The following is a 27,897-nucleotide window of genomic DNA, read 5'->3' on the forward strand; positions in this document are numbered from 1 at the left end:
TTATATTTTTAATAAAATTAATCCTTGTGATAGATTTATAATACACGGAAAAAACTTTATGGTAAAAATTACTATGGCAAATAATAAACGCGGGCCAAGGAGGAATTATGAAAATTTTTATTATGTTTTTCATCAAATTACGACAATATTTACACTACTTATATGATATAATTTTCTGAAATTTCTTCTTACAATTCGTGGTTACTATCATAAATAATAAAATCATACATAAATTTACTATAAAATTTTCTCCGTATAAATTTACGAATATATGAATTTATTAAATGTTTGAAAACTTATAAACAATATTTATTTAATTTAAGAAAATTTTAGTTTGTAGTGTGTGTGTGTGTGTGTGTGTGTGTGTGTGTGTGTGTGTGTGTGTGTGTGTGTGTGTGTGTGTGTGTGTGTGTGTGTGTGTGTGTGTGTGTGTGTGTGTGTGTGTGTGTGTGTGTGTGTGTGTGTGTGTGGAGGGGGGGATACATACATACACGAGCTAAAGAATAATCACTTTGTGACAGGAAAATGATTATTCCTTAATTCAAGAATTGGTTTGTAATTTGTGTGTAATTTGTGTGTGTGTGTGTATGTGTGTGTACATACGCAAAAATGTTAAACATTATTTGTTTTATGTAAAGTGTGGTGTTTATTATCAACAGAATACTCTTTTCAGTCATTAAAGATAAAATAATTATTTAAAAAAATACAATTAAAAGTAAATAATTGATTTTTTTTAAACTAGAATCATATTTTTTTACGTGTATGTGTATAGTAATCAGCGTAAATAGTAATAGTGATATAAAATCGCGGAACTAAGGCATAATCATTTTCCTGTCACGAAGTGATTATTCTTTAGCTCGCGTATGTATGTACAAGGATTAATTTTATTAAAAATATAAATATCCTAGTTATTCAATTTTTAATTAAGAATATAAAGTTGAAACAAACATTTTATTTGGTTGTCATTTCCATTTTAATCGATAAAATTTTCTAATGTTTTTTGAAGAAGCATAAATTTTGTTTCGAGCATATGATAACAGCTTCTTTTAAAATTTATAATGACCGTTTACGACGTTTAAGACTATCATCAAAAAAATATTTTTTATTAAAAATAATTGTTATTTATTAAAAAAATAAATTTAGTAATCACTTCTTTAAGCATTAAAACTGATATTTTTTGTACACATGCATGTACACGTACACACATACTTTTTGTCGTTAGAACATTTTATTTTCATTAAAAAACGTAAGGAACTATCATAACTCAAATGGAGAATTTAGCGTTACGCGTCGCTTGTGCGTAGCCATTGTCGCTTGTTGTAACAACTCCCCCCGTGCGCCTAGCAATCTCAAGGTTCAAGCGCTGGGGAGGGGCGGCCGCCGCGGCCGGGCGCTCAGCACGCTTGCATTTGCCGGTAGGCCGGGCTAATACAGAAAATTTTACAAGTCACTAACTTGTTAACTATTGCGAAAATGGAAAAACGGTAAGGACTTTTCTGTTCAGTTTCGTGCGCTCTACCTGCTCATAAACATCCCATAAAAAAATACCAGACACCCTGTATATACAGGGTGTCCCAACGCATGTGGACCACCACTCGTAAAAAGGTAGAAGGGATCGAGATGAACATACAGGTCCAATATTTTCTTGGGTTAGGTTTACAAATAATCGAGATATCAATTTTTTTAATTGTGCGAATGAGAGTGTGCCGCGGCGCGCCGTAGGAAGAGCCGAGCCGCTCGAGCCGTAGCGCGGCCCACTGTGTGAAGCATTGGCTGCCGGCGGCGGGGAGAAGGAGGAGAAGCGGCGCCACTGCCTGTGCTTCGCCGCCCTCACGTCCCGCAGCACCGCGTCTAGACTCGCATCAATGGCCGCTCTCGCCTCCCACCGCACCGCGCCTAGACTCGCGTCGTTACGCACATTCGCAATTACTTGACAAAATTATTTAGCAAAGATAGGGACAAATTAAAACCGTAATAAACTTCTGTGATTGAGAAAGTCGAAAGAGAGAAAGCGATGGAAACTTATGGAATCTTAAAATAATCTAATTTCTATCGTAATTGTGAATATAGTAAATTAATGATAGTTTTCGGTACATTGACGATATATTCTTTCTTTTTCCTAAATATCTTATTTACAGTATCATACAACTCGAATTTTGTTTCTTATCGAATTGTATCGTACTGTTAAATCCTTGATGAAAACATTGATAAAAATTCTTAAATTTATTCGTCAAATCATTATCGTAAATTCACGATTGATTCTCAAATTAATAGTTTTTTTTTCGTCTATTATAATACTTGCTACATCGAGTTCTCTCATCGTTATATTTTTTCTTTTACACGATATATTCATTAATATTTCTTCATATTTAATCAAAATGATGCAAAAATGGATCGAACTTTCCCAACAGGAAATGCTAGAACGATAGAAAATATCATTTCTTTAAATTTGTTCTTTTTGATTTAGAGAAGCGATGAATTATGAAATAGAAATCAATTAGATAAGTGAGCAACAGTGATTGGTGTACACAAAATAGGATAGCACATTTTCTTAAAAAAAAAACGGAATTTATTCAAAACACTCCGATACACGAGCTCGACAGCTCGAGAACCGACATAAACAGCAATACAACGTTCTTCTCTATAGCAACCAGCTGACTCGCGCGGCCGGGCGACGCGTGCAGTACGCGTGCAACAATAGATTAGGGGCGATGCGTCTTCTACGATAATTATGCTTAGAGATTAACGTTCAACATCACGTATTGTCAATACAACTCTAAGTTTTCTTTCATGACGATAGAAAACTTAGAGTTTCTGCTATCTTTAATTGCATAATTAATTACGATAAATTTTCAGTGATTTATTTAAAATAGCAACACGAAAATCTAATTGATTTTTATTTTATAATCCATCTCTAAATCAAAAGGAACAAATTTAAAGAAATGATATTATTTTCTATCGTTCTCGCATTTTCTGTTAGAAAAGTTTATTCCATTGTTGCATCATTTTGATTAAATATGAAGAAATATTTATGAATATATCGTGTAAGAGAAAAAAGATAACGATGAGAGAACTCGATGTAGCAAATATTATAATAGACGAAAAAAAAAAAACTATCAATTTGAGAATCAATCGTGAATTTACGATAATGATTTGACGAATAAATTTACAAATTTTTATCAATGTTTTTATCAAGGATTTAACAGTACGATACAATTCGATAAGAAACAAAATTCGAGTTGTATGATACTGTAAATAAGATATTTAGGAAAAAGAAAGAATATATCGTCAATGTACCGAAAACTATCATTAATTTACTATATTCACAATTACGATAGAAATTAGATTATTTTAAGATTCCATAAGTTTTCATCGCTTTCTCTCTTTCGACTTTCTCAATCACAAAAGTTTATTACGGTTTTAATTTGTCCCTATCTTTGCTAAATAATTTTGTCAAGTAATTGCGAATGTGCGTAACGACGCGAGTCTAGACGCGGTGCTGCGGGACGTGAGGGCGGCGAAGCACAGGCAGCGGCGCCGCTTCTCCTCCTTCTCCCCGCCGCCGGCAGCCAATGCTTCACACAGTGGGCCGCGCTACGGCTCGAGCGGCTCGGCTCTTCCTACGGCGCGCCGCGGCGCGCTCTCATTCGCACAATTAAAAAAATTGATATCTCGATTATTTGTAAACCTAACCCAAGAAAATATTGGACCTGTATGTTCATCTCGATCCTTTCTACCTTTTTACGAGTGGTGGTCCACATGCGTTGGGACACCCTGTATACGGTACGTATGTTCACAGTATGAGTACAGAATATTCTAATGATATCATGTGTTATGTGGGTATATAGCTGAAACACGTTACGAAGCTTATTATTATTTACTTTCTTACCTTGATCATTTACAACAGGAATGAGTAACTCTTCGACTTCATCATCATCATCATCATCGTCATTATCATCATTCAATAATTCATCCAAAATCAAATTGTCAATATTTTCCATACTTATAGACAGTGTTGGGTACTATCTCTATACATGTATCTAGATACATGTATAGAGATACATTTTGTGTATCTGAACCTGTATCTGAGATACATTTGAATTAGAGTATTTGTATCTGTATCTAGATATAAAACACAGTATCTGAACTGCTTTTCAGATACATTTTCAGATACATTTTCAAATACATTTTCACGTACTTTTTGTCTTTATTGGGAAAAAAATGTTTTTTTAAGGTCATTTTTTATTTGCTATTACTGTCGATAGCGTTATTTAGATTTGCGCAAATAGTACTTATGTATGAAATAACTTTGCTATCTAGTCTATAGAATCATTAGATTTTGTGTATATTACATACATTATTAATATTATTATTATTATTACAATAAAATATAATTTAAAAGACGAGAAACGCAAGTTTACTCAACAACTCAACAAACAAATAAAAAATTCGGAAAAGACAGTAAGAGTTCAGCGACAGGTATTTATGCGCAACACAAAAATGTAATTATTTATTTTATAATGCGCTTTTCGTGTTGCGCACAAGCATTTAAATTTTTCAGATTTTTTTATTTGAATAATTTAAGAGTATCTGATACGTATCTGAGATACTTTTAAAGTATCTAAGTATCTGTATCTATATACATTTTGATTTGTGTATCTGTATCTGTATCTAGATACATTTTTTTATAAGTATCTGTATCTGTATCGAGATACATTTTAAAAGTATCTTACCCAACACTGCTTATAGATACGCCACAATTTAACAAACGTTATAGAATTGCAATTCATTAAACTGCTATTGTTTATAAATATTGTAATTCAATGACACTTTATACAAAAATATTAAACAAAATTGTGTTGTAATTAACAATAACAAATTGTGATTATGTTGAATTTACTGTCGACACAAAAATATGCTAAAAATTGTCCAGCCGATACCTCAATAGCGCTAAGCGGCGCTACAATCGAAACCGCTACTAGAGCACTAAAAAAGTAGGTATTCTCACGTTCGCCATTTTTCTTCAAACTAGCAAGTAACTAGCATAATGTTTTACATATATAATACATCGCAATAATCTTTACAGTCTCAAGATCATAAATATCGTGTCTTCGTTTCATTGTCGCTTAAAGTTTAGTGCTTCCAAAAATTATTAACGTATATATATATACAAAACATACCTAATTTTTCATGCTAGTTAGAAGAAAAATGGCGGACGTGAGAATATTTATAGTGCCTTACCGCTACTAAGGCACTATAAAAGCGAGTATTCTCACGTCCGCCATTTTTTTTCTAACTAGCAGGAAAAATTGGATATGTTTTGTATATATATACGTCAATAATCTTTGGAAGCACCAAACTTTATGCGACAATTGAACAAAGACACGATATTTATCTTGGGCTACATTCCAAAACGTCCTTTCCGAGGAAAATTTTACTCGATGTAATATAGGATACGTTACGTGTACTATATATTTCGAGTAAAATTTTCTTTGGAAAGGACGTTTTGGAATGTAGCCTTGAGACTGTAAAGGTTATTGCAATGTATGGTAATTATTCAGTTTAGGCACTGGTATTCAAATATCGATGTAGTTGTGCTTATTCGATACAATTTTGCTTAAAACGAACGAATCTGGCAAAAAAAAGCGTCGCTCTGCCCCGGAAAGCGAAATAATAATCGCTAAAGTTGACTAATATTCAGGTTATGAAACCTGTCATACCGACACGATGTAATGACTTGAGCACGCGCAGCGATCATATTCTCACGCTTTTAGTCACAAGCGCATGCTCTGTTTCAAGCATGGTAAAAATGCGCGAATTTCAAATGTCTATATACATATTTTTACAAGCACAATCTTTTGTGTGGAAAGTCGCAAACCCATGTGGTGCAGAGAATGCTTTACGCACACACACACACACACACACACACACGGGGGGGTGCAAGGGGGGCCTTCGGCCCCCCCTCCCGCACCCGCCCCGTCCAAGTCGCTAACCCATGTGGACTTTACTTTGCTTCCAATGTACATAGGCAACCCATGTATATTGCAAGCAAAGTATAAGGCCACATGGGTTAGCGACTTGGACGGGGTGGGTGCGGGAGGGGGGGCCGAAGGCCCCCCCTTGCACCCCCCCGTGTGTGTGTGTGTGTGTGTGTGTGTGCGTAAAGCATTCTCTGCACCACATGGGTTTGCGACTTTCCACACAAAAGATTAGCAAGATCCTTACGCAAGGATTGTCAATGATGGTTGATTATTACTAGATCATATGCTAATCTTTACAGTATTTATTATTTTTAGTATATGTAGACTCATTTATTATTAGTTACTATTAGAATACAAGGAAGTCGTTAAAAGTACATATACATTTTAAATTCGCGCCTTTATTTCATGCACATATGACCACCGAGCATGCGTATATGGCCGCGAAGCATGTACATATTACTGTAGAGCATGCGCACATGGCCGCGGAGAGTGCTCTTGTCGCTACATTTCGTCGATATGACAGATTTCTTAACCTGAATATTCGACAAATTTTACGATTATTATTTCGCTTTCCGGGGCAGAGCGACGCTTTTTTTTGCCAGATTCGTTCGTTTTAAGCAAAACTGTATCGAATAAGCACAACTACATCGATATTTGAATACCAGTGCCTAAACTGAATAATTACCCAATGTATTATATATATAAAACATTATGCTAGTTACTTGCTAGTTTGAAGAAAAATAGCGGACGTGAGAATACCTACTTTTCTAGTGCTCTACCGCTACCAAACAAGCGACTGCTTAGCTAGCGAAGGTTCGGCAAAACACAGCCATAATAACATGAGCTGCACAAGCATAGCATAAAACCGTTGAACCAATCAGCTCCTAGCATAAGATCGCCATATTGATTTACATAAGATGCTTATTGGCCATAGACCTTATAGATATGGACCGGCAATTGCCTACAGTTTGTGTATAAAAAACGGTGTCCAGAAGAGATGCGAGAGAGAAACAGACTTTTTAGTACTTCTTTCTCTAAAGTTACCGGAAATAACTATCGCGCATGTCAGCACACATGCATACATATGTATATACATATATATACACGCACATAAGTTAAAACACGTGACCAAAACGTATCCAATCATTGGATTTCAATGTATAATATGTACAAGCATGCGCGAAACATATTTCCGGACTCTTTAGAGAGAGAAGTATGGACACGGTTTCGCTTGGTATTGCCAGTCCATATCTACAAGGTCTATGTTATTGGCCTAGCGCTCTTATGCAATGCATATGCAGGTTAGCTCGGATCTACAATAGGTGTAGTAAACCTTATGCCATAAAAAACTGATCAATTATAATTGAATGTGAGAAGAATAAACGAATATGATTGGTCAATTTTTATGGCATAAGGCTTACTACACCTATTGTAGATCTGGCCTTATGCCCATTCATGTGTAATAGCCCTAAGGCTTCCGCACAGCATTTGCATAACGCATAACATAAATGCATAAGAAATTCGATTGGTTGAATTTTTTATACACTTTGCTTAGGGACCAATCAATTTGCTTATGTATATACATTATGCAAAAGTGTGTGCGGGGCATAGAGCTTGTATTAATGGAGGGGCCTTGGTGCATCGCGACCTTTGAGTATATATACATGGAGGAGGTATTGCTCTGTTCTTTCTAGCTGCACTGTTGCACTGGTGCAATAAGTTAGAATGAGAAAAAATATACTTGTCTTACTTTAATTTATTGCACCGGTGCAACAGTGCAGCTAGAAAGAACAGACCAAATGCCAGCACTGAAAGTGTGTCCAAGACACTGATCTCATTAAAGTGGATATGGCATAGGACGAAATAAGTGTGACCAATTGAAGGTTGTAGTCTCTGTACACAATATGGCGGTGTATACGAATACGAACACAGTTTACTGTGACGATGATACGAAATTCCACGTGTAATTAATTATCTATAGACGTAGATGTGTATCAGTTTTATCCAAAATATTACTTTTTTTATAATAAAAATAGTAAAATAGTAAAATAGTGAGATTCCAAAATTAAAAAATGTGTTTATTGTGGAAAAGGAAGTGAAAATAAACAACAAACGTTTCATAGGTGAGTAAGGTTAAGTCTGAAAAGTTTAATAATATGTTTAATATATAATGTATCTGGATTCAAATATGTACCTCATAAGTACATAAGTATTTGTTGAATACACATTTTTATTATGTTGCTTTAAATTACAAATTTAAGTTTTAAGTGATACGTTTGTTTTGAATTCATATATTTTATGTTATAAAATATATTTATAATGTAACATCATTGTCATTATATTTAAATAGCACAGCATGTGACTTGCAAAGTTTAATAAAGCACGCAAAATAACATTTTTCTATTACTACTTTTCTATTACTATTTTCTAAAAAACGCGATAAAAAAATTATCTTATTTTCTTCTATGCTGTGCATGTATATAGTGCATGTATATACATTTTATTATGTACATTATAATATTTATACTTAAATATTAAATAAATCTATGCTAATCTATGTCTAATAGTTACTTTTTTTACAAGCTGCAAGTATGGATTACTACAACACAATTAAGGACACGAGGACAAAATAAGCTATAACAATATCCTTTAAACTTATTTATAAGTTTAGTAGTAGTAGTATTATTTATTAGTAAAATTATTTAACAAGATGGTCATAAATAAAAATTTACGATTTTTAGACACCTGCAAAATTTTATTTTTTAATCTTTTATTTATCCTCTTATTTAATAAAATATTTATATATTTTGACTCAATTTATACATAAAAATGTTATATATTACCAAATATTTTTTTAAATATTACAAAATATTTGTTATAAAGTCACTTACAAATGTCACTTACAATTATAAAAAAATACATAATATTAAATGTTATATATATGATATAAAACAATATTATAAAAATTCAAATAAACACATTCCAGATTAATATTTTAGAACATTTCAAATTACTAAACATATACATTTTAATATATTTTGTAAATTAATTAATTTTTTAATTTATTTTTACTGGCTACATTATAATCATATTTTATATTTTTACAATATATCTCATTTAACACATATATTTTGTGTTAGTCATTCAAATTTTCCGCCAAAAGCGTGTACGCTGACTACAACTTTAATGGCTTCCGGTATTCTATTGGTCACACTTTTTTACCTCAGATTATTAGGGTATGCCATATCCACTTTAATGAGATCAGTGATCCAAGATCTGTGCTAGAGAGAAAGGTATATCATGATACTTGCTCTCTCTGCGCATGCGTCAAACGCTATGCTCTAGTTTACACCGTTAAATCGGTTGGTACTCATACCAAGTTGGTACGGACTAAACGCTTGGTACATCTCTGTTTACACCATGGCTGCATTCCGAGATATTTACTGTCAGTACTGAAAATCTACAGTATATATAACGTAAGCTATTGATTTTCAGTACTGACAGTAAATATCAGAACGCAGTCCATATACGATCAAACGAACCAAACGGACCAAGTGTTTACAGCGTGCTAAAATCTTTTGATACGCGTACCAACTTGGTCTGATACTCGTATTTCAGGAATACCAGACCAGGGGCCCGATTCTTGAAGTTATTCGCAAAAGAAACGTATACGCAAATACTTGCTCTAACAGAAAGTTGTAAGTTTATTGGTTAATAGCCATACGATAGCCAATAAATTTCTAACTTTTCTGTAAGAACAGAATTTGCGAATACGTTTCTCTTGCGAATAAATTCAAGAATCGAGCCCCAGAGCGTACTAAAATAGTTCATGAACGTTTACACCGTACGCATTAGGGTGCGGTCCCATGGAGTGGATTATGCGGAAGCGGAACGAGCGGATCACCAATCACAGGACCGTTTTGACGGAATCTTTGAAAGAGTTCTATTAGAATAATCCCGCGATTGATGATCCGCTCGTTCCGCTTCCGCATAATCCGCTTCATGGGACCGCACCCTTAAGCGATTTAGTACGAATATGGTGCTTGGTACGTGTATCAAGTACTCGGTGTAAACTAGGCTAATGATATTGACGCATGCGCAGAGAGAGCAAGTATCATGATATACCTTTCTCTCTCGCACAGATCTTGGACACACTTTCGATCTACATGAAACCATAGCAATTCCTCCTCCATGTATATGTATATACTCAAAGATCGTGACGCGCGCGGGGAGAATCGATAGAGAGGTGAATATATTCTGTCTTTATTCGTGTGGGAACAGATTCGTAACTATACAATCTGAGGCCCGATTCTCGAACTCGTATGAAAAAAATTGCTTACAAAGATAATAACACTGTGCATTCATTAAGTGGTACATAATTTAGAATCTAAAAGATGCATGCCAATCAATGAATGCACAGTATTACTTTCGTATGTAAAAATTTTTTGTACTAAATGTAACAGCCCAAGTAGACACCAATGGTTTGTTTGCGTCGCCATGCTCTGACATGCTCCTACTCACTCCAACGCATTCTAATAGGTTGGCGTCATCGGAATCAACGTATTGGAGTGCGTTGGGGTGAATAGAAGCATGTTGGGGCATGTGACGCGAACAAACCACAAGGGTCTGTTCGCGTCACATGCCCCAACATGCTTCTATTCACCCCAACGCACTCCAATACGTTGATTCCGATGACGCCAACCTATTAGAATGCGTTGGAGTGAGTAGGAGCATGTCGGAGCATGGCGACGCGAACAAACCACAAGTAAGTAGGCTCGTACCTGTCGTACTGCTCGTATGTGTGGCGCTCTTTCCTTCTAGAAAACGGAGTGGTGGGGATGTCCAACACGAAAAGAGACAAAATATATGAGAATATATTGGCTTAGTTTACATCGTGCATTTGATACGCGTATCAGGTACCATATTCGTATCAAATTCGTACTAAATATTTAGTACGCACGATGTAAACGCTGCCGGATCAATTTGGTACGAGCGTATCAAGTAGGAGTGGCCTAGTTTACATCGTGCATTTGATACGCGTATCAAATAGTAAATAACTAGTGAATGTGTTTAATCATTGGCTGATCAGCTTAAATTCACTACTTGATACGCGTATCAAATGCACGATGTAAACTAGGCCAGTATCGTACTAAACTGATACGCGTACCAAGTGATACAAATGTCGATGTAAACGCATAAAACGCATTTTAGAGAGAATTTAGCAATTGAGCATAACCTCAGTGCTAAAATCTAAAAACCGGTGTGAAAATGTCTTAGTAGGAGACATCAACATGAATTAAATTTGTATTATATTTTTCACAGTACATGCTTAGTACATTCGATGTAAACGCGCCCGTACTAAGGCTTTGGTGCGCACCAAACTTAATACGCGTACTAAGGTTTTGACGATGTAAACTAAGCCATTAATGCTCTGTCGATTCACCCCGCGCGGACTCCGGCATATAGGCCTAGTTTACATCGTGCATTTGATACGCGTATCAAATAGTAAATAACTAGTGAATGTGTTTAATCATTGGCTGATCAGCTTAAATTCACTACTTGATACGCGTATCAAATGCACGATGTAAACTAGGCCATAGCAATGGCCCCTCCATTAATACAAGCTCTATGAACGCAGTAGAAAAACGCTAATAAACATATACACATACACTCATTCATACTGACCCATCTACATATATACGACACATACACATACACATATCTACATAACAGTCAGTGTAGTAAAATCAGTGAAAGAGTGAGAGAAGGCAGTATTATATGTGCTGCATACCTTAAATCTGGCACATTAAGCTCTCAAAACAAAACTTTAATCGTTAATATCTCGATTCGCGGGGCAGAGCGACATTTTTTTCTGCCAGATTCTTTCGTTTCGTGCAAAACCGTGTCGAATGAGCCTAAACATCGATTTTAGAGGTGACGACGCTAAACTAGACAATTACCATAATAGGTCTTGTGTACAACATATACACACTGTATATCATGTTCCATTTAACTACAGCAAACTGTTTCAATATGGGTGCTTTCCATTTAGTAACACAAGTGAACACAAGCATTGTTCTATCTTTTTTTATGTTCAATGAGTAACAAAGATAGAATGATACTTGTGTCGAATTGTGTCACTAAATGGAAAGCACCCTATGTTAATCTGTGTTGATTTGTGTCTTCTAAAGCATGGTCTACAATACATAGAGTGAGCGTAGAGTAAGGAGTAAAAGTAACGATTTGCCATATAATTTTCTTTGATTTTATGAAACTAATAGCATTGTTTGGACTGTTCACAGCTATTTCTACGCTCTAATTGGCCGAGCATGAACATAAAAGATGGAGGAAATAAAATTAATTTATTTCGCTTACATCCTTATGCCTACTGTTACTTCTTCATAGAACTTATACTAATGGAAGCAAAATAGTGTATATGCCGAAACTGTGTCCAACATCTGTGCGACAAGGATAGGTAGAACATGACTTAACATGAAATGAGACAGAACTAGTTTTCTGTCTCATTTCATAACTTTTTCTCATAATGCGCATGAGCGGCCGTATTTGTACTAGAACTAATTTTTTGTTTCACTTCTTGGACATACTTTTATGGGTTCTTTTCCTCTTCCATTAGTATAAGTTCTATGTACTTCTTACTCCACACTTACTCCATGTATTATAGAGTATAGACCATGCTTAAAAAGAAAGCAGCCATAACATTAACAATTCATAATTTCATAACCAAATATTTTCTTTGTAGCTTTGTTTGTAATTGTTATTGTTATCAGTACACTAGCAGCGTGTTATCAAGATATGTTATCAAGTAGACAGCAAAATGATATCAAAACTTTATCTACAGCTTGTAACAATTTTATGATTTCATTATACAAGGTATGTTATCTCTATATTTTTTTATGTATAAGCTATTTATATGCATGTGAGGCAAATTCTAATCTATAATTTAAATTTTATTATAGAATTTATCAACCAACATTGATAACATTGGCAACATTGTAATTTCTCCTTTGAGTTTACATATGACATTATCTTTACTGTCCAATGGTGCTGGAGACCATACACTGAATGAAATAAAATCTGTTCTTCATCATGATGACATAATTTCTTTAAATAATGGATTTAATATTCTGGCTCTCTTGTTAAATGTAAGATTGAAAACCATGATATAATTTTTCTTGAATTCCACACCACACACACACACACACACACACACACACACACACACACACACACACACACACACACACACACACACACATATATCCCTTAAAAGTTAACAATAAGGCATCTAATTTTTTAATAACACTTTACTCTTGTATTCTAGTCGCGACGAGCTAACAAAAGTAAAGCACTATTAAAAAATTAGGTGTTTTATTGGTATCGATATAAAACGTTTCTTATTTAATGTTATTTCGAAATAGGTAAACGGCGAATTAGGTGCTCGTTCAGTTTAGCTACATTGCACTTTAATATGATGGTTATGTATGTTTGTGAATTTTGGACAACTGTTTACTTTATGGAAATGTTTTCTTTAGCTTTTAAAAGCACTTAATTAGAACTTAAATCTGATACATTCGATTTTTCTATATTGCTTGTATTGATTTTTTTACATGAGGACGGCTAGCTTAACATTAAGCCAGTCCACCCTCTTACTATAAATTGAAATTTCTGCCAAACTGTACGAGCACCAAATTTTTTAATAAAGCATCACATTAGCATCTAATTAGCACTTAATTTTTTTATTAGTACATTACTTCTAACCGACCATAATATGTTAAACATATCAATAAGTTGTAAATCGCCTATACGGTCAAAATATCAGATCTTAGTGGTGGATGTGACTTTTCTATTAAATTTAATTTTCTTAGCATTATTTTAAACTGCGCGTCGACAGGATTCGTCAGACTTAAGACAAAGTTAATAAGCTAAATTTCGATGCTTGAGAGCATCTTAAAATCCCCCCCCTTTCCCATCTTCCCTGAAAAACTGTAAATTAATTTATTGCGAAAAATAATACTTCAGCCTGGATCTCGTCATTCCGTGCGAACGTCCTAGCCAATTCGACCACCGAGGCATATGGTATTCTTCGCAATAATCAGTATATCTTAAAGCACGTCCTTTTCAGGCAACGTATAACAATATTAGTACATTACTTCTAACCGACAGTAATATGTTAAACATGCCAATGAGTTGTAAATCGCCTATACGGTCAAATATCAGATCTTAGTGGTGGATATGACTTTTCTATTAAATTTAATTTTTTTAGCATTATTTTAAACTGCGCGTCGACAAGATTCGTCAGACTTAAGACAAAGTTAATAAGCTAAATTTTGATGCTTGAGAGCATCTTAAAATCCCCCCTTTCCCATTTTCCCTGAAAAACTGTAAATTAATTTATTGCGAAAAATAATACCTCAGCCTGGATCTCGTTATTCCGTGCGAACGTCCTAGCCAATTCGACCACCGAGATATATGGTATTCTTCGCAATAATCAGTATATCTTAAAGCACGTCCTTTTCAGGCAACGTATAACAATATTAGTACATTACTTCTAACCGACAGTAATATGTTAAACATGCCAATGAGTTGTAAATTGCCTATACGGTCAAACATCAGATCTTAATGATGGATATGATTTTTCTATTAAATTAAAATTTTCTTAACTTTATTTTAATTGACTCACAAGGCAATGGTCGGAAGTGTCCCTCACTGATTTTAATAAGGACATGTAGAGGATAAAAAGATATTAAATCCATTTTTTAGCGGCGTATCTCGACGTTTAGCGGCTGAAACCACCTCTTCAAAATAACGGATTATTTCGTTTTTGGCAAATATCTTTGAAAATATAAAGTTTATGAAAAAATATTTTATACAATAGTTTTATGGTATTTTATATTCTTTACAATAGTATATTTATTTTGTAAAAAATTCAAATTTACCCTCTTTCCACTTATTTTGCAAAATTTGGACAATTTTGTAAGGACAAAAATTAAAAAACATTAAAAACCAAATATACTTATATATAATAATACATTCCCCCATCCAATTTTTGGGAAAACTAGATAGTAATCTCAATAATGTTATTTTTTTAATTGCGCCTTGTTTAATAACTCTTTTCTGCATATATTTTTATATTAAAACATAAAAACGGATTAATCTTACGAGAAAATCGATTTTTTCGAGTATTTTTGAGAAGCGCATCGTACTGCTTTAGGAAATTGAAGTCCGGGTACTGATCTTTAAATCCTATAAGTATGAAAAGAATCGATGACCCATGACCCGTAAGGTCCCCTTGTTAATTACATAATAACACGCAACGTATTATATGATGTAAAACATACATAACAAAAATACGAGTATGTGTACGGTATTATAAGGAGAATTAAAATAGTGCCATGATGTGTAATGTAAAAATAGAGATGATTTCATCTTTGTACGCGCAAGTGCGCATATACTGTTATTGTATCAATTTAAGCAATAAAATTATATTTAAAAAATAATTATTTCCGAGGAGATGTTTGTACAAAGATCTATAAGTTCAATCAGTGTTAAAAATAGTGCAAAGAAAAATAGTTGTAACTAATGCATACTAATATATATTTTGCATGGTAAATTTATTCGTCTGTGTGCAAAATGTATATAAACTGTAATAACGAAAAGGTGTTTTTTCCACTTTTAGCTCGGTAATATACGCAAGTGTCTTAAATAGTGTATTGTCACAAGTATTGTCCTTTTGTGAACATGTATCTGCTTTATCTTGTATTACTTTCTTGCTCTCTTGTCCTTCTTTGCTTTAATATTATTGAAATTATAAAAGTACCTCAAATTTTTATATATAATGCAACATAGTAATATATGGAAAACGAATGGAGTAAGAATTAAAATGTCAATTATGTACATTCATTAGGATAGATTAGTTCTTTAATCTTAAAGAATTTATTTTAATAATAATAACAGTAATAATAATAAACAAATGTATGTTGTTTAGTTTGCCATCGTCATTTGTTTATGACATTGACATTGCTCGATGGGCTTTTCAAGCACGAGAAGAAAATGCGGCAGGATTCAAAGCTTTAGAGACTTTAGATAAAAAGATTTAAAAAAGCACATAGTATTGTGCCTAGAAAGATATCAAAATTTGTTACAAAAAATTCTCTACTATTTAAACCTGATTTAGAAAATAAATACGATACATTTATTACAAATATATAAAATATACTGAGGAACAAACTTAACACAACAAAAATTTATACTAAAATTTTACTTAACTTTAAATAACTTTGCGAAAACTTATTGTATTTGACAGTTTATTTTAAATTTTAAAACTTAAATTTTTTATTTTAAAGACCATTTATCAGATTTTGTCAGATCCCTTTTCCCTTTTCGCCATCTTTTCGAAAGTAAGGACGTGTTTTGTTTTCAAAAATTTTCGTATTTTGACGTGCTTCATAGGGTGCAATAATTTTTTTTGTAAACTTTATATGAATTATCGTAAAATATGAACTTTTCTTTACAAATTAAAAAGAATTGAATTCTATGGTTTTTGACAAAGTTATGACATTAAAATTATCTATGCATTTTAGTCTGTTTATGCCTGTTACCGTCAGCATTAGCATTTTTTGATGCTCACCATAAGAAGGTTGCTAGTCAGATTTTGCACATGCATTGAGATACGCCGCTAAAAAAATATAAGTTTAATATTTTTAATGTTCAACAACATCTTCAAAGCTTCAAAACTCATTAAAATCAGTGAGGGACACTTCTGATCGTTCCCTTGTTGATTGACTGATTTCTACCTTTATACCTAGCTAAAATATACGAAGGTTTCTCATCTGTTCTTATTTCTTTATACAATCTATTATATTTTGTCCACATTATTTTTTTATCTTTATCATGTTTTTGTTTGCCTTTATCTATCTTTTTCAGTTCTATTTCTCGCCTTCTTGTCTTAGCTTATCTATTTCCTGAATATCTTCTAGCTCTAATCTATAGTAATCTTTTATTTTTCCCAGTTTGATCTTTCTTCTTTCCTTTAATTTCTCTCCAAGACTCCAATATTATTTTATTCTTAGTCTTTTTTGTCTTTTCATATTTCATCGCTTTTTTACCGAATTCTATCCTTACTTTATTTGTCTCTTTTAGTGCTATATATTCCGAAATATTAAAATCTAAGCCTAATGTCCAATTTGATATACTTTTTCTTAACTTCTACTTTTTTCTAGTTTTAAATTTCAGCTGCATAGTAAAGTACTTGTTATTAAGCTGTTGAACATTCTCATTCTTTTTTTGAAATTGTTTTCAAATGATCTTTGTCCTATTCTCTATATCTGTGCCATTGCTATCCTTGCTTTTTTAACTTTTTTGTGTTTTCCAGCCTCCGTTTTTTTTTAAATAATACTCTAAATATTTGAATTCTTTAACTTCTTCAATTTTCTTATTTCTCCACATCCAATCCTTTTTGTTTTTTTTCTTCACCTTTTTTAAACATTAAGATTTCCTATATTTAAATTTAGTTTTTTTCTCAAAATACGATTTAATAATTTTATTTATCATTTCTTTCAATTTTTTATTAGGTTCTTTTGTTATTAACACTATGTCATCCGTATAAGTTAATAACTAATTTTTTTTCCCTAGCTATCATAACTATTTTTCTCTTTTCATATGTTCCTCTAAGTCCATTATGTATAATGTGGGCATTCTTGTTTCACTCTTTCCGTTCAAAATTCTTCTGACATCTTTTTATCTATTCTACAATCAATCCCAAAAAGCGATACACTCAAAACGTAAGAAAAATTTAGATTATATTCAAATCTTTGTATTTTTGCGAAAAAATGGTCATAGAAATACAAACTAAAAAGCATTTGAAACCTTAAACTTTCTAGTTTTTTAATCTTTTGATTAAAAGCTTTTAATTTTGCAACATGATCATTTTTTCTTAAGACAAAGCACAAAAGAAAAATGTAAAAAGATTGCATTGAACGTGTTTATGGTTTAAATAATTTTTTTTTTACTTAATCTGATAAAAGATTTTTGTAAATTAAACTCTTCTTTTTAATTTTTTTTTCCTACGACTATTTTTGACTGACAAGGAAATTTAGCGAATCCGAAAATTCTGATTTTAATGAAATTTGGCATAAATGTTGAGGGGGTAAATGAATTTAGAAATTTTTAGTTGGTGCTTATAAACGGTTTAAAGGGTTGAAACCACCCTCCGAAAATTGAGGGTTTTGCTTTTTCTTGATATATCCCGTAAACTAAACAACATATCAAAAAATGGGATAAAGTTCCGAAAAGCGTAAACCTCCAATTGCGCTGAAATTTTAACCAAAGGTCACTCTTGATTAAAGAAGAAAGTCCGTAAAAGGATTTTTGGCGATGAAGCCTTCAAAGTTTTTACAGTTCTCACTAAATATCTCCGAAAATATTGATTTTAGAGAAAAAAGTTTGAAACAAAAAATGAAGCTTATAAAAAGCTCTACAAAAAAAGTTATATACATTTTCTACTCTTTTTTCATATGTTCGTAAATCTATTATTTTGGCTGTTATGAAGAAAAAAAGTATTTTTTTCATTATAATTTTGAAAGTTTTTATTATATATCTCGGAAAAGATTAGCGTAAAAAATAGATATAGAGAATACGTGGTATAGAGAACAAACACACACACATATACAAGAGGATTCCAAGAGGGGTGCAATGAGAATCTCGTTTCACGTGGAAATTTGCAAAGGATTGTGCAGAGAACGCGTGGGCGGGGGAGGAGCCCTTATCCCCTGCACCCCCTCCCAGTATTTTTTCCTAACTCTAACTTACCAATTTTACGTCGCTATTTGGTTAATGTGAAAACATTGGAAACGAACAGCATGAAAAGTCGTAAACCTATGTGGTACTGTACAAACGTGGATGTCGTTTACACTTATTTTCATAAGTACGATACATAATATCAATGTTTTACGTAAAGTCCACGCTTATACAGTACTACATGAGTTTGCGACTTTCCACGCTGTTCGTTTCCAATGTTTTCACATTAACCAAATAGCGACATAAAATTGGTGGGTTAGAGTTAGGAAAAAATACAGAGAGAAGGTGCAGGGGGAGGGGCGGAGCTCCTCTCTCGCCCACGCGTTCTTTGCACAACCTTTTCTATATTTGTCTACATTTGAGCGACTTTAACAATCAAATCGATAATTATTGAATAAGTTAATAAGTAAAAAACTATTAAAAAATTAAATAATTGTAAAATATTATATTTTGTGTTATATGTTAAACTATAGTAATGTTTATATTTTATGTTAAACTATAGAAATATTTCTGTTTTATGTTAAACTGTAAAAAAATTACTTTTTTCAAATTTGCAATTAAATTTTTGTTTACCTTAAATAAATATATATAATCTTTAAATTAAAAAATTTTCGCGTATTTAGTAAAACAGAAATTTTAAAAAATGTTTGACGGGGTCAATTTGACCTCCGCCGAGTTATTTTAGGTCATAACAGCCAAAATAATAGGTTTACGTAAAAAATGTACATAACCTTTTTTGTAGAGCTTTTTATAAGCTTCATTTTTTGTTTCAAACTTTTTTTCTTTAAAATCAATATTTTCAGAGATATTTAGTAAGAACTGTAAAAACTTTGAAGGGGCCTGGGGCAAACGAGGCTTTGTTGCCAAAAATCCTTTTAAGGACTTTCTTTTCTAATCAAGGGTGAGCTTTGGTTAAAATTTCAGCGCGATTGGAGGTTACGCTTTTCAAAACTGTACTTAAAAAATGTTTTATATAAAAGACATCGTAAATACTTCTATTTAACTATGCTGTTTATTTTTTGAAAAAAAAATTTTTTTTTAAATTTACCTTTTATACCTTTTCTATGTTGAATTGGATCAAAATTTCAATTTAAGTGAAATTTGGCACAAATGTAGAAGGGGGCAATACACGAATTTAGAAAATTTTAAATGATGCTCAAAAATGATTTAAAGGGTTAAAACCACTTTTCAAAGGTTGACATTTTTGCCTTTTTTCGATATATTTCGTAAACTTAACATATAAAAAATGTTTTATACAAAAGTATTTCAGTATAAATACCTCTGTTTAACTGCGCTGTTCTTTTTTCAAAAAAAATTTAATTAAACTTTTTTATTAAAAAAGTATCAAATAAAATTTTATGTATCTAGCATTTATAAAGTAATTATATTATCGTATACTATGTATTATTTATATTATCTTTGTGTATATTATCTATGTTATAATACTATATATTATATTAACTGCATTTCTGTTTGTATTATTTTTTATGTGACAGTTGCGCAATATTAGAGTGGTAACGTCGTTTTCACACAGTGTTCATTCTGTCTATGTCACATATTTCACATTCATGTTTTATATTCGTCGTGTCATGGTATGCATCGTATATGAAGTAGAAATCTTGTATTAATAAAAGTTTTGTATCTTTATTAATGATGTTACGCGTCATTTTCACATCAGTATCAAGTTACGTCCAACGTGTGCTTGATTATTGTTAAATTGTTTAATTTTTTAATTAAACAAAGCATAATGTTACACATAAATGTTGCAAATGCTCTTAATATATTAATTACTTTATTTCAAATTACACATATTTTCTCAGCGCCTATAAATGGAAGAAAAATACAATTATATGAAGTGATACAGGATATTATAACATATAATGTAGCATTTGTTATACAAACCGATACTGCTTCGGAATTTCAAAATTATTGGGAAGTGGATTTACCTGATATAGAATTTGTAACAGATAAAGAAGAAGAATTTGTAGAAAATGATAATGATAATTATGAACCTGATAATGAGAATAATTGATAATGAGAATAATTGAAAAATTGTAAACCAGAAAACGAAATTTTAAATAGTAACTATAAGAAAAGAAGAACCGTGGAATATTGGAAAAGTGGGAAAAGAGGCCGATACGTAGTATAAGATAGTATAATGATAAATGTTAGATATATAAAAGTCATTTTTATAAAATTTTTTTAAGTAGAAAACTTTAAATTTTTTTTAATAAACAGCGTAATTAAATGGAGGTATTTATACTATACAACTTTTGTATAAAACATTTTTTATATGTTAAGTTTACGAGATGTATCGAAAAAAGGCAAAAATATCTCAACCTTTGAAGAATAACCCTTAAAATGGTTTTAACCCTTTAAACCATTTTTGAGCACAAACTAAAATTTTCTAAATTCATGTATTGCCTCCCTCTACATTTGTGCCAAATTTCACTGAAATTAAAATTTTGATGCAATAAATACTCAACATAGGGAAGGTATAAAAAGTAAATTTTTGAAAAAAATTTTTTTCAATAAATAAACAGCATAGTTAAATAGAAATATTTATGCTGTAAAACTTTTGTATAAAACATTTTTTGATATTTTGTTTAGTTTACGAGATATATCGAGAAAAGGCAAAACTCAATTTTTGAAGAGTGGTTTACACCCTTTAAACCGTTTATAAGCACCAACTAAAAATTTCTAAATTTATGTATATACTCACTTTACATTTATGCCAAGTTTCATTAAAATTAGAATTTTTGGGTTCGCGAGGTTTCCTTGTGAGTTATGAATGATTTAAAAAATGGCATTTTTAATTTAAACGCACGTAAGTTGGTCAAAAATGGTCGCATAGAAATTACGACGACAGATTCGAAAAGCTTAAAACCTCTACTTTAAAATCCTTTATTTGCTTATTCGATAAAAAAATGTTCTGCTGTTTGAAAATCACCTTAAAGCTAACTGTAAAAATTGCATGTTTTTCTTTGTTTTGAAGATTTGGCACTACTTTTAAAATAATCGTGCAGTGTCCAATTGAGCCGTATCTAAGTGTTACGTGTCCAAAAGGAGGTCACCCTTCTAAAAACTGGATAATTTAAAAATATTTTTTACTTAAAGAAAACGAGGACACCTTTAAGGTGTGAAAAGTATTTTTTAATCATTCAGTTTTTAGGAGGGTGACCTTTTTTGGACACGTAACGATTGGATACGGCTCGATTAAACATGCACGATTGGACACCGCACGATTGGACATTGCACGATTGGACACTGCATTATTGGACACCGCATGATTAAACACCGCATAGTCGTCTAGTGAAAAACATTAATATATTATATGACAGATTATTTAACCTTAGAAACATCTGGCAGAAAAAAGCATTGCTCTGCCAGAAAAAAATGAATTTCAAACTTCTATATACATATTTTTAGGAATATCTCGTTTTGCGTGGAAAGTCGCAAACTCATGTGGTGCAGAGATTGCTTCGCGCACGCGCGCGCGCACACAAACACACACGCAAGGGGGCCTTCGGCCCTTCCTCCCGCATCCACCCCGTCCAAGTCGCTAACCCATGTAAATTGTATTAAAAATCTGCAAACACATGTGAATGAATGTGTGTGTGTGCGTGCGTGCATGTGTGTGTGATGTATGTGTGTGCAAAGCATTCTCTGCACCACATGGGTTTGCGACTGTGCGCATTTGGTCTGTGCGCATTTGTTACTGTGTCCGTTTCGCACTGTGCGCATTTGTTACTGTGTCCGTTTGATCTGTGTCTGTTTGTTACTGTGTTATTTTATTCAGCCTGCTGTGTCCGTTACTGTGCGCATCTAGGACTCGCTTTAAATATAGGCATTTGAAAAATATTACGTTTTTTCTTTTTATTTATAATATTTTAACAATCGCCATCATAATTCTGAGTTTTTTTCTTGTGATTAAAACAAAAAAAAATTAAAATTGATTAAATACATTTGGAAATGTAAGTCAACAAAATTTGTGAATTAGCGTATGTGTGTAGAAATCGAGAGAAAAACATAGTGTGTAGGCAGAGGGTTAATAATGTTCCATATCCTATAAGTTCTACAGCCGCATTTTTTGTCTTTAGTAAATTGTTAATTATGTATATCCGAACAACTTTTGATCATAAAATGATTGTTAAAACTCTATAGTTAACAAACTTGTACCCACAAGAATTATATCATATGAATATTAACGAAGTTATTTAAATAAAAGAAAATGATGATTTATGATTTCCTTCTTTCCTTTAGTTAATGACGCTATTGCAAGTACACTAACACTTTTAAGCTTATACTTAGTGTTTGATCATAAAGAGGATATCCTAAACTACTAACAGATATCGCTCTAAATCCGGTTTTCTAATTCTTAATTATAATTATTACGGCAAAAATTTTACTAGGATGTTCTACATCTTCAATGACTTTTAAGAGATACGTGTATGCGCATATGTGTGTGTATACAATGAGGGAAATGCTCGAACTACACAAGCTATAGCACGGCTCACTGTACCAAGCATTGGCTGTTGGCTGCGGAAGGAGGAGAAATTCGCTGTTGCCTCTGCTTCGCTGCATTGCACCAATGCTTGATACAGTGGACCATTCTATAGCTTGAGCGGCTTGAGTGCTGCCCTCAACGCGTATAATTCTCATTCGTATAATTTGAAAGATTAATATCTCGGTTATTATTGCGGATATCTTAAAACAACGATGAACTCTTTACGTTCACCTTAATCTCTTCTACCTTCTCATGAATTATTGTATAGTACTTTTCGTTTACTCTATATACATTTCGGAACGTAATTAAAAGAACACCTAATTTTTTCAGAAGAAAAATGTAAAGTTTAAATTATGCGAATAACTTTGCGAATAATGGTTATAGAAAAAAAATACTAAAAAGCAAATTAAAGGGCAAAATGTCTACTTTTTGACGGTTATGTCAAAAAAATTTTTTAATAAAAAAATTGGGAAATTTAACCCTCAATCCCTCCCTATGGGTCGTTTTCGTCCTGTTTAAAACTACTATTTCTCGTACAACCGCGATGCTAGCGCCATTAAAGTTACACTAAAAAAACTGGGGGGAAGGGTCTTCAGTGCAAAAGGCCAACCCGGTCCTTTTGTTCTACTCCAAACGCCAGCCAGATAAAATTTAAATAGGACGTTTTTGACCCATAGGGAGGGATTATGTAAGTAAAAATAACTTTTTTGAAAAAAAATTTTGTTTGTAAATTAAGTATTTTGGGACACGTACATGCATTTTAGAACATAATTATGTATATATTTCAAGTTGAACATCTACAATGGAAATTAGAAATCCAGAATATTTTGAGCAGATCAATAAAATTCAGTTTTTGGCAAATATTGGGAAGATTGGACATTAACTAATAAATTTAAAAAAGATGTTTTTACTGTTTATACAAAAATGATAAAAAGACCAATCAATGTTGTGCTCGATGCAACAAACCCGTTTGCGATTATCATCGTTTAAATTGCTGTCGCGACTGTTTTTAAACTGTTCTTTTTCTATTTTTATAACAAAATTTTGTATTTTTACTATGTATTAAATAATTTGTTAAAACTTTAAGCAGAAAAAATAATTGTAGACTTATTGATGTTTCCCTATTTTGCAACACTATTCATCCTAAAAAAATAGCAATTTTTATACGCTGAAATTGGATATCTGCTTTTATTCTACGTTGATCAGACATTTTTTTTCGTAAAGAGAAACTTTTTTTCTTCCAGAAACTGGTTAAAAAAATTTTTTTTTATTTTTACCATTGCTATATATTTTTTTATAAATTAATTTTTTTATTAATTTTTCTTATTGTTTATTAAAAAATACATATTAAGTTTAGGAGGGGGATAATATAATAGTAGTTTCTTAAAGAGAAATGTTTAAAGTGTATACATGATTTTTTTCAGATTTTTTAAACCATTATTTATATGGTTATAAGAGCGAGGACGAAAACGACCCATAGGGACCCTAAGAGCAAAAAGTCGACTTTATCGAAACTTGACTTGGCCTGAAGTCGACTTTTTTAAGGACGAAAGTCGACTTTTAGTCGGCAAATGACCCAAAAAACGTCGACTAAAAGTCGACTTCCCGTCATAACGAAAAGTTGACTTTCCGTCAACTTTAAACGTCAGATTTCAGTCACTTTCTATGCAGGGAATCTATTCTGGGTGCGTTCCACTTAAAGCTCGCAACGACCGTGGAATCATTTCATCCTTGTTGGTTATCAAATATTAAACAAGGATAAGCAACGCTCATGAGCGTTGCGGGCGTTAAGTGGAACGCACCCTCTGTACTGCCTACCGACAATTCTCGGTGTCGTTGCACAGATATTTTATATGGCAAAAAGCCTGCACAACAACGCCGATAGTTGTCAGTAGCCGGTACAGAATAGGGTCTCAGATCGAAAACACGGAAATTATGGATGGAAGTATATTTTTAAGGTTATGAGTAGATGTTTAACTCGTTTTGTCAAATAAGGAAAAGTTTTCGGGATAATTCCCAAAACATGAAAGAAATAAACGTAATTTGCTGCTTTATTATCGTGATTCTGAACCTCCTGTTTCAAACAAATCATTATGGTGGTGATATTCTTATTCCTAAGTCATCTGCGATTTATGATAACTCAATAAATAATTTGGCAGATGTTTCGTTTTTCGATGCATTAGTAACTACGCCGATCTTCTTTTCTTATCGGCCCAAGCACGAAATTTTTTATGTCTAATGAATGACGCAGAATGAGCAATAGCACTGATAACACACAGGATATATGCGCTTCCCGAACGCAGCCCTAGTCGTGACTTTTCCTCAACTTCTAGAAGTCGACATTTAGTTGACTTACTGTCAACTTCTAGAAGTCGACATTTAGTCGACTTCCTGTCAACTGTGCTCTTAGGGGAGGGATAAAAGGTGCCAAAAAACACGGGAGGGATTAAGGGTTAAAAATTATTTATTTGTGTTTGTTTATGCGAAGATGAATTTTTTGTAAATGAAACCAATTGGTCTCGTAAGCTTAATTCTTAAGCATTAATTTCGTTTTTTTGCGACTCTACGATTTTTTTACTAAATGCTATTTTTAAATTCGAAGGCTTATATCTCGGCAATTAATCATCATACAGTAACAAAAAAGCAAATTGAAGGACAAACACTTAACTTTAACAATAAATTTTTAGTCTAAAAGAAATACTGATTTTATTAATTTTTTATTTTCTTATGCCATAAAAGTATAAAAAGAATTTATGTATAGACAAGGGAACGTGGAACAGATGAAATTCAGATAGCGCAACTTGGGGTGACATCACATGCGGCGTAACTTGTATATATGTAACTTGCGTCAACCAATCACATCATTATAAGGCATTTTAAAGACGTCTTTTACGTTACCCTATGACGATGTGATAGCATCCTTAAAGTAACACATTATTTTTACAATTTATTTTGGTTTTTTATTTCGTCATTTTGGCGTCAAAATATTGCACTTTAAATATGAAAACGTAATTTTATTGTAGATTAATTTTCCAGTAACAAAAATAAAGATTAAAATTTTTCGGATATATGGGATATTATTGATAAAAAAACTGCAATCTTGTGATTCGAAAATTCGCGCACAGAAAAATGATTACCGATCATCGGTATCAGCGTTACTCGATGTGCACCGCGGAAGATTGTTCGATCATATTTTGTTTATCATGTGGCCCTGGAAAGGGCCGAATTTAGATATATTGCATGAAGATGTTAAATAACTTTGAGGGTGTCCGTTAAATAATGGTTGAAATAATATACTTGGCTACACTTCTTTGAGACGAAGTTATTTGCTTTATTTTAATAAGATCTCAGCAAACGTGACTATAGCCGTATAGCGGGACGATCATATTTCTGATCTGTCGTGCACGCCTCAATACCAAAAGCGAGAAGAAGCTCAAACTAAGCGCTGCAATACGGTGGGACTTACGGTCCGCGTTCTAGTGACATTAGCTAACCAACGGCGATTTGAACGCGAATATTGAAACTATTCTGCAGAATAATAATGTTGAATAAAGAATTGTAATATAATAAACAAATTTAAAGACTAAATAAAGTGACACTTAACAGTGTTTATTTTTATGTGTGCGCGCATCCTGCGTGTGCACATGTGTATGTACGTGTTTGTGTATTTGTATGTGCCTGTCTGTCAGTATCTGTCTGTGCCTGCTTGTCTGTCTGTTTTGTCCGTCCGTCTGTCTAGCTTTCTCTTTCTCCCTCCTCTTCTTTTCCCTTCCCTTCTCTCTCTCCTTCTTCCTCTCTTTGAGGGAGCGCTTGAGGGGACCCAGAGCGCTGAATAAATGACGCTTTTTCTTTCTGATGGAGATGGACATATTGAGGACTGCTCCGTAAATGCAGTGCATTTAAATGATCAAGGAATGATAGAAAATTATAAAAGGGTCTTGTGGCTAAAAAGGCAATAAAAAGTCAGGTCGTGACATGTAAGTCATGTGTTAAATTTTTTTCCATCCAGGATGTACAAATAAACACAAGGTGTACGATAGAAACCGACAATATGTGTCATGTCCTGGCCCATTTGAGAAGTTTAGGGTACAGAGTGAAAAAAGACACCAATACCGACGGGAAGCGGAAGAGAAAGGCTAGGTTTTACAAAATCGACAGGAAACAGCGGAAGCAGAGCGATAGATGTGAATGGATTCGAGGACATGGAAAATGATTGGTTAGTAAGAACTATGAGAGAAATGAAAGATGAAATGACATGCAAAAGAGAAATAAAAAATGCTGATTAAGGAAATAGTGCCAGAGAAAATAAAATCTATTAAACAAGAAATGGAAGACTTGTGAAAAGTGATACGAGGAGGAATGTATGCATCAACGGAAGATATGCATAACAGTTACAATGGCTGTTAAGAAAAAGAAGGAAAATATCATAATCATCATATATCATAATCATCAAGCCGCAGATTCAGCAGGAAAGTGAGACTACTAAAAAATAAAAAAAAACTTAAAGTAATATTAAGAATATGCCATTGGGTATAAAGTTACGAAAAAGGAAGAAAGAACATAAAAAAAAATTTGGGCTGTGACCCTCTGAAG

The 27,897-nt window shown here is 32.8% G+C and overlaps 1 protein-coding gene and 1 long non-coding RNA gene across 13 annotated transcripts; both read left to right on the forward strand.

Annotated features, from left to right (window-relative positions):
• The first annotated feature begins 7,788 nt into the window (after nt 1–7,788).
• Nucleotides 7,789–8,732, forward strand: LOC118648744. The gene is made up of 2 exons (XR_004965423.1): nt 7,789–8,104; nt 8,565–8,732. It is a non-coding gene; the product is annotated as an uncharacterized LOC118648744 (long non-coding RNA).
• Nucleotides 8,733–11,577: 2,845 nt separating this feature from the next.
• Nucleotides 11,578–27,797, forward strand: LOC118648743 (serpin A3-7-like). Of its 12 annotated transcripts, none has more exons than XM_036295144.1 (5): nt 11,581–11,915; nt 12,284–12,456; nt 12,742–12,872; nt 12,959–13,144; nt 27,314–27,797. In XM_036295144.1, the coding sequence occupies exons 3-5, from the start codon at nt 12,795–12,797 to the stop codon at nt 27,515–27,517; spliced, it is 468 nt and encodes a 155-aa protein (XP_036151037.1). In that variant the 5' UTR covers nt 11,581–11,915; nt 12,284–12,456; nt 12,742–12,794; the 3' UTR covers nt 27,518–27,797. The 12 variants fall into 12 exon arrangements, with proteins under 12 accessions (XP_036151042.1, XP_036151040.1, XP_036151041.1 ...); XM_036295143.1 differs by lacking the exon at nt 11,581–11,915 and adding an exon at nt 11,981–12,216; XM_036295150.1 differs by lacking the exon at nt 11,581–11,915 and adding an exon at nt 11,981–12,216 and having other exon boundaries at nt 12,770–12,872.
• Nucleotides 27,798–27,897: the final 100 nt, after the last annotated feature.

Source organism: Monomorium pharaonis, unplaced genomic scaffold, assembly GCF_013373865.1.
Source record: "Monomorium pharaonis isolate MP-MQ-018 unplaced genomic scaffold, ASM1337386v2 scaffold_641, whole genome shotgun sequence".
NCBI classification, from domain to species: Eukaryota; Metazoa; Arthropoda; class Insecta; order Hymenoptera; family Formicidae; genus Monomorium; species Monomorium pharaonis.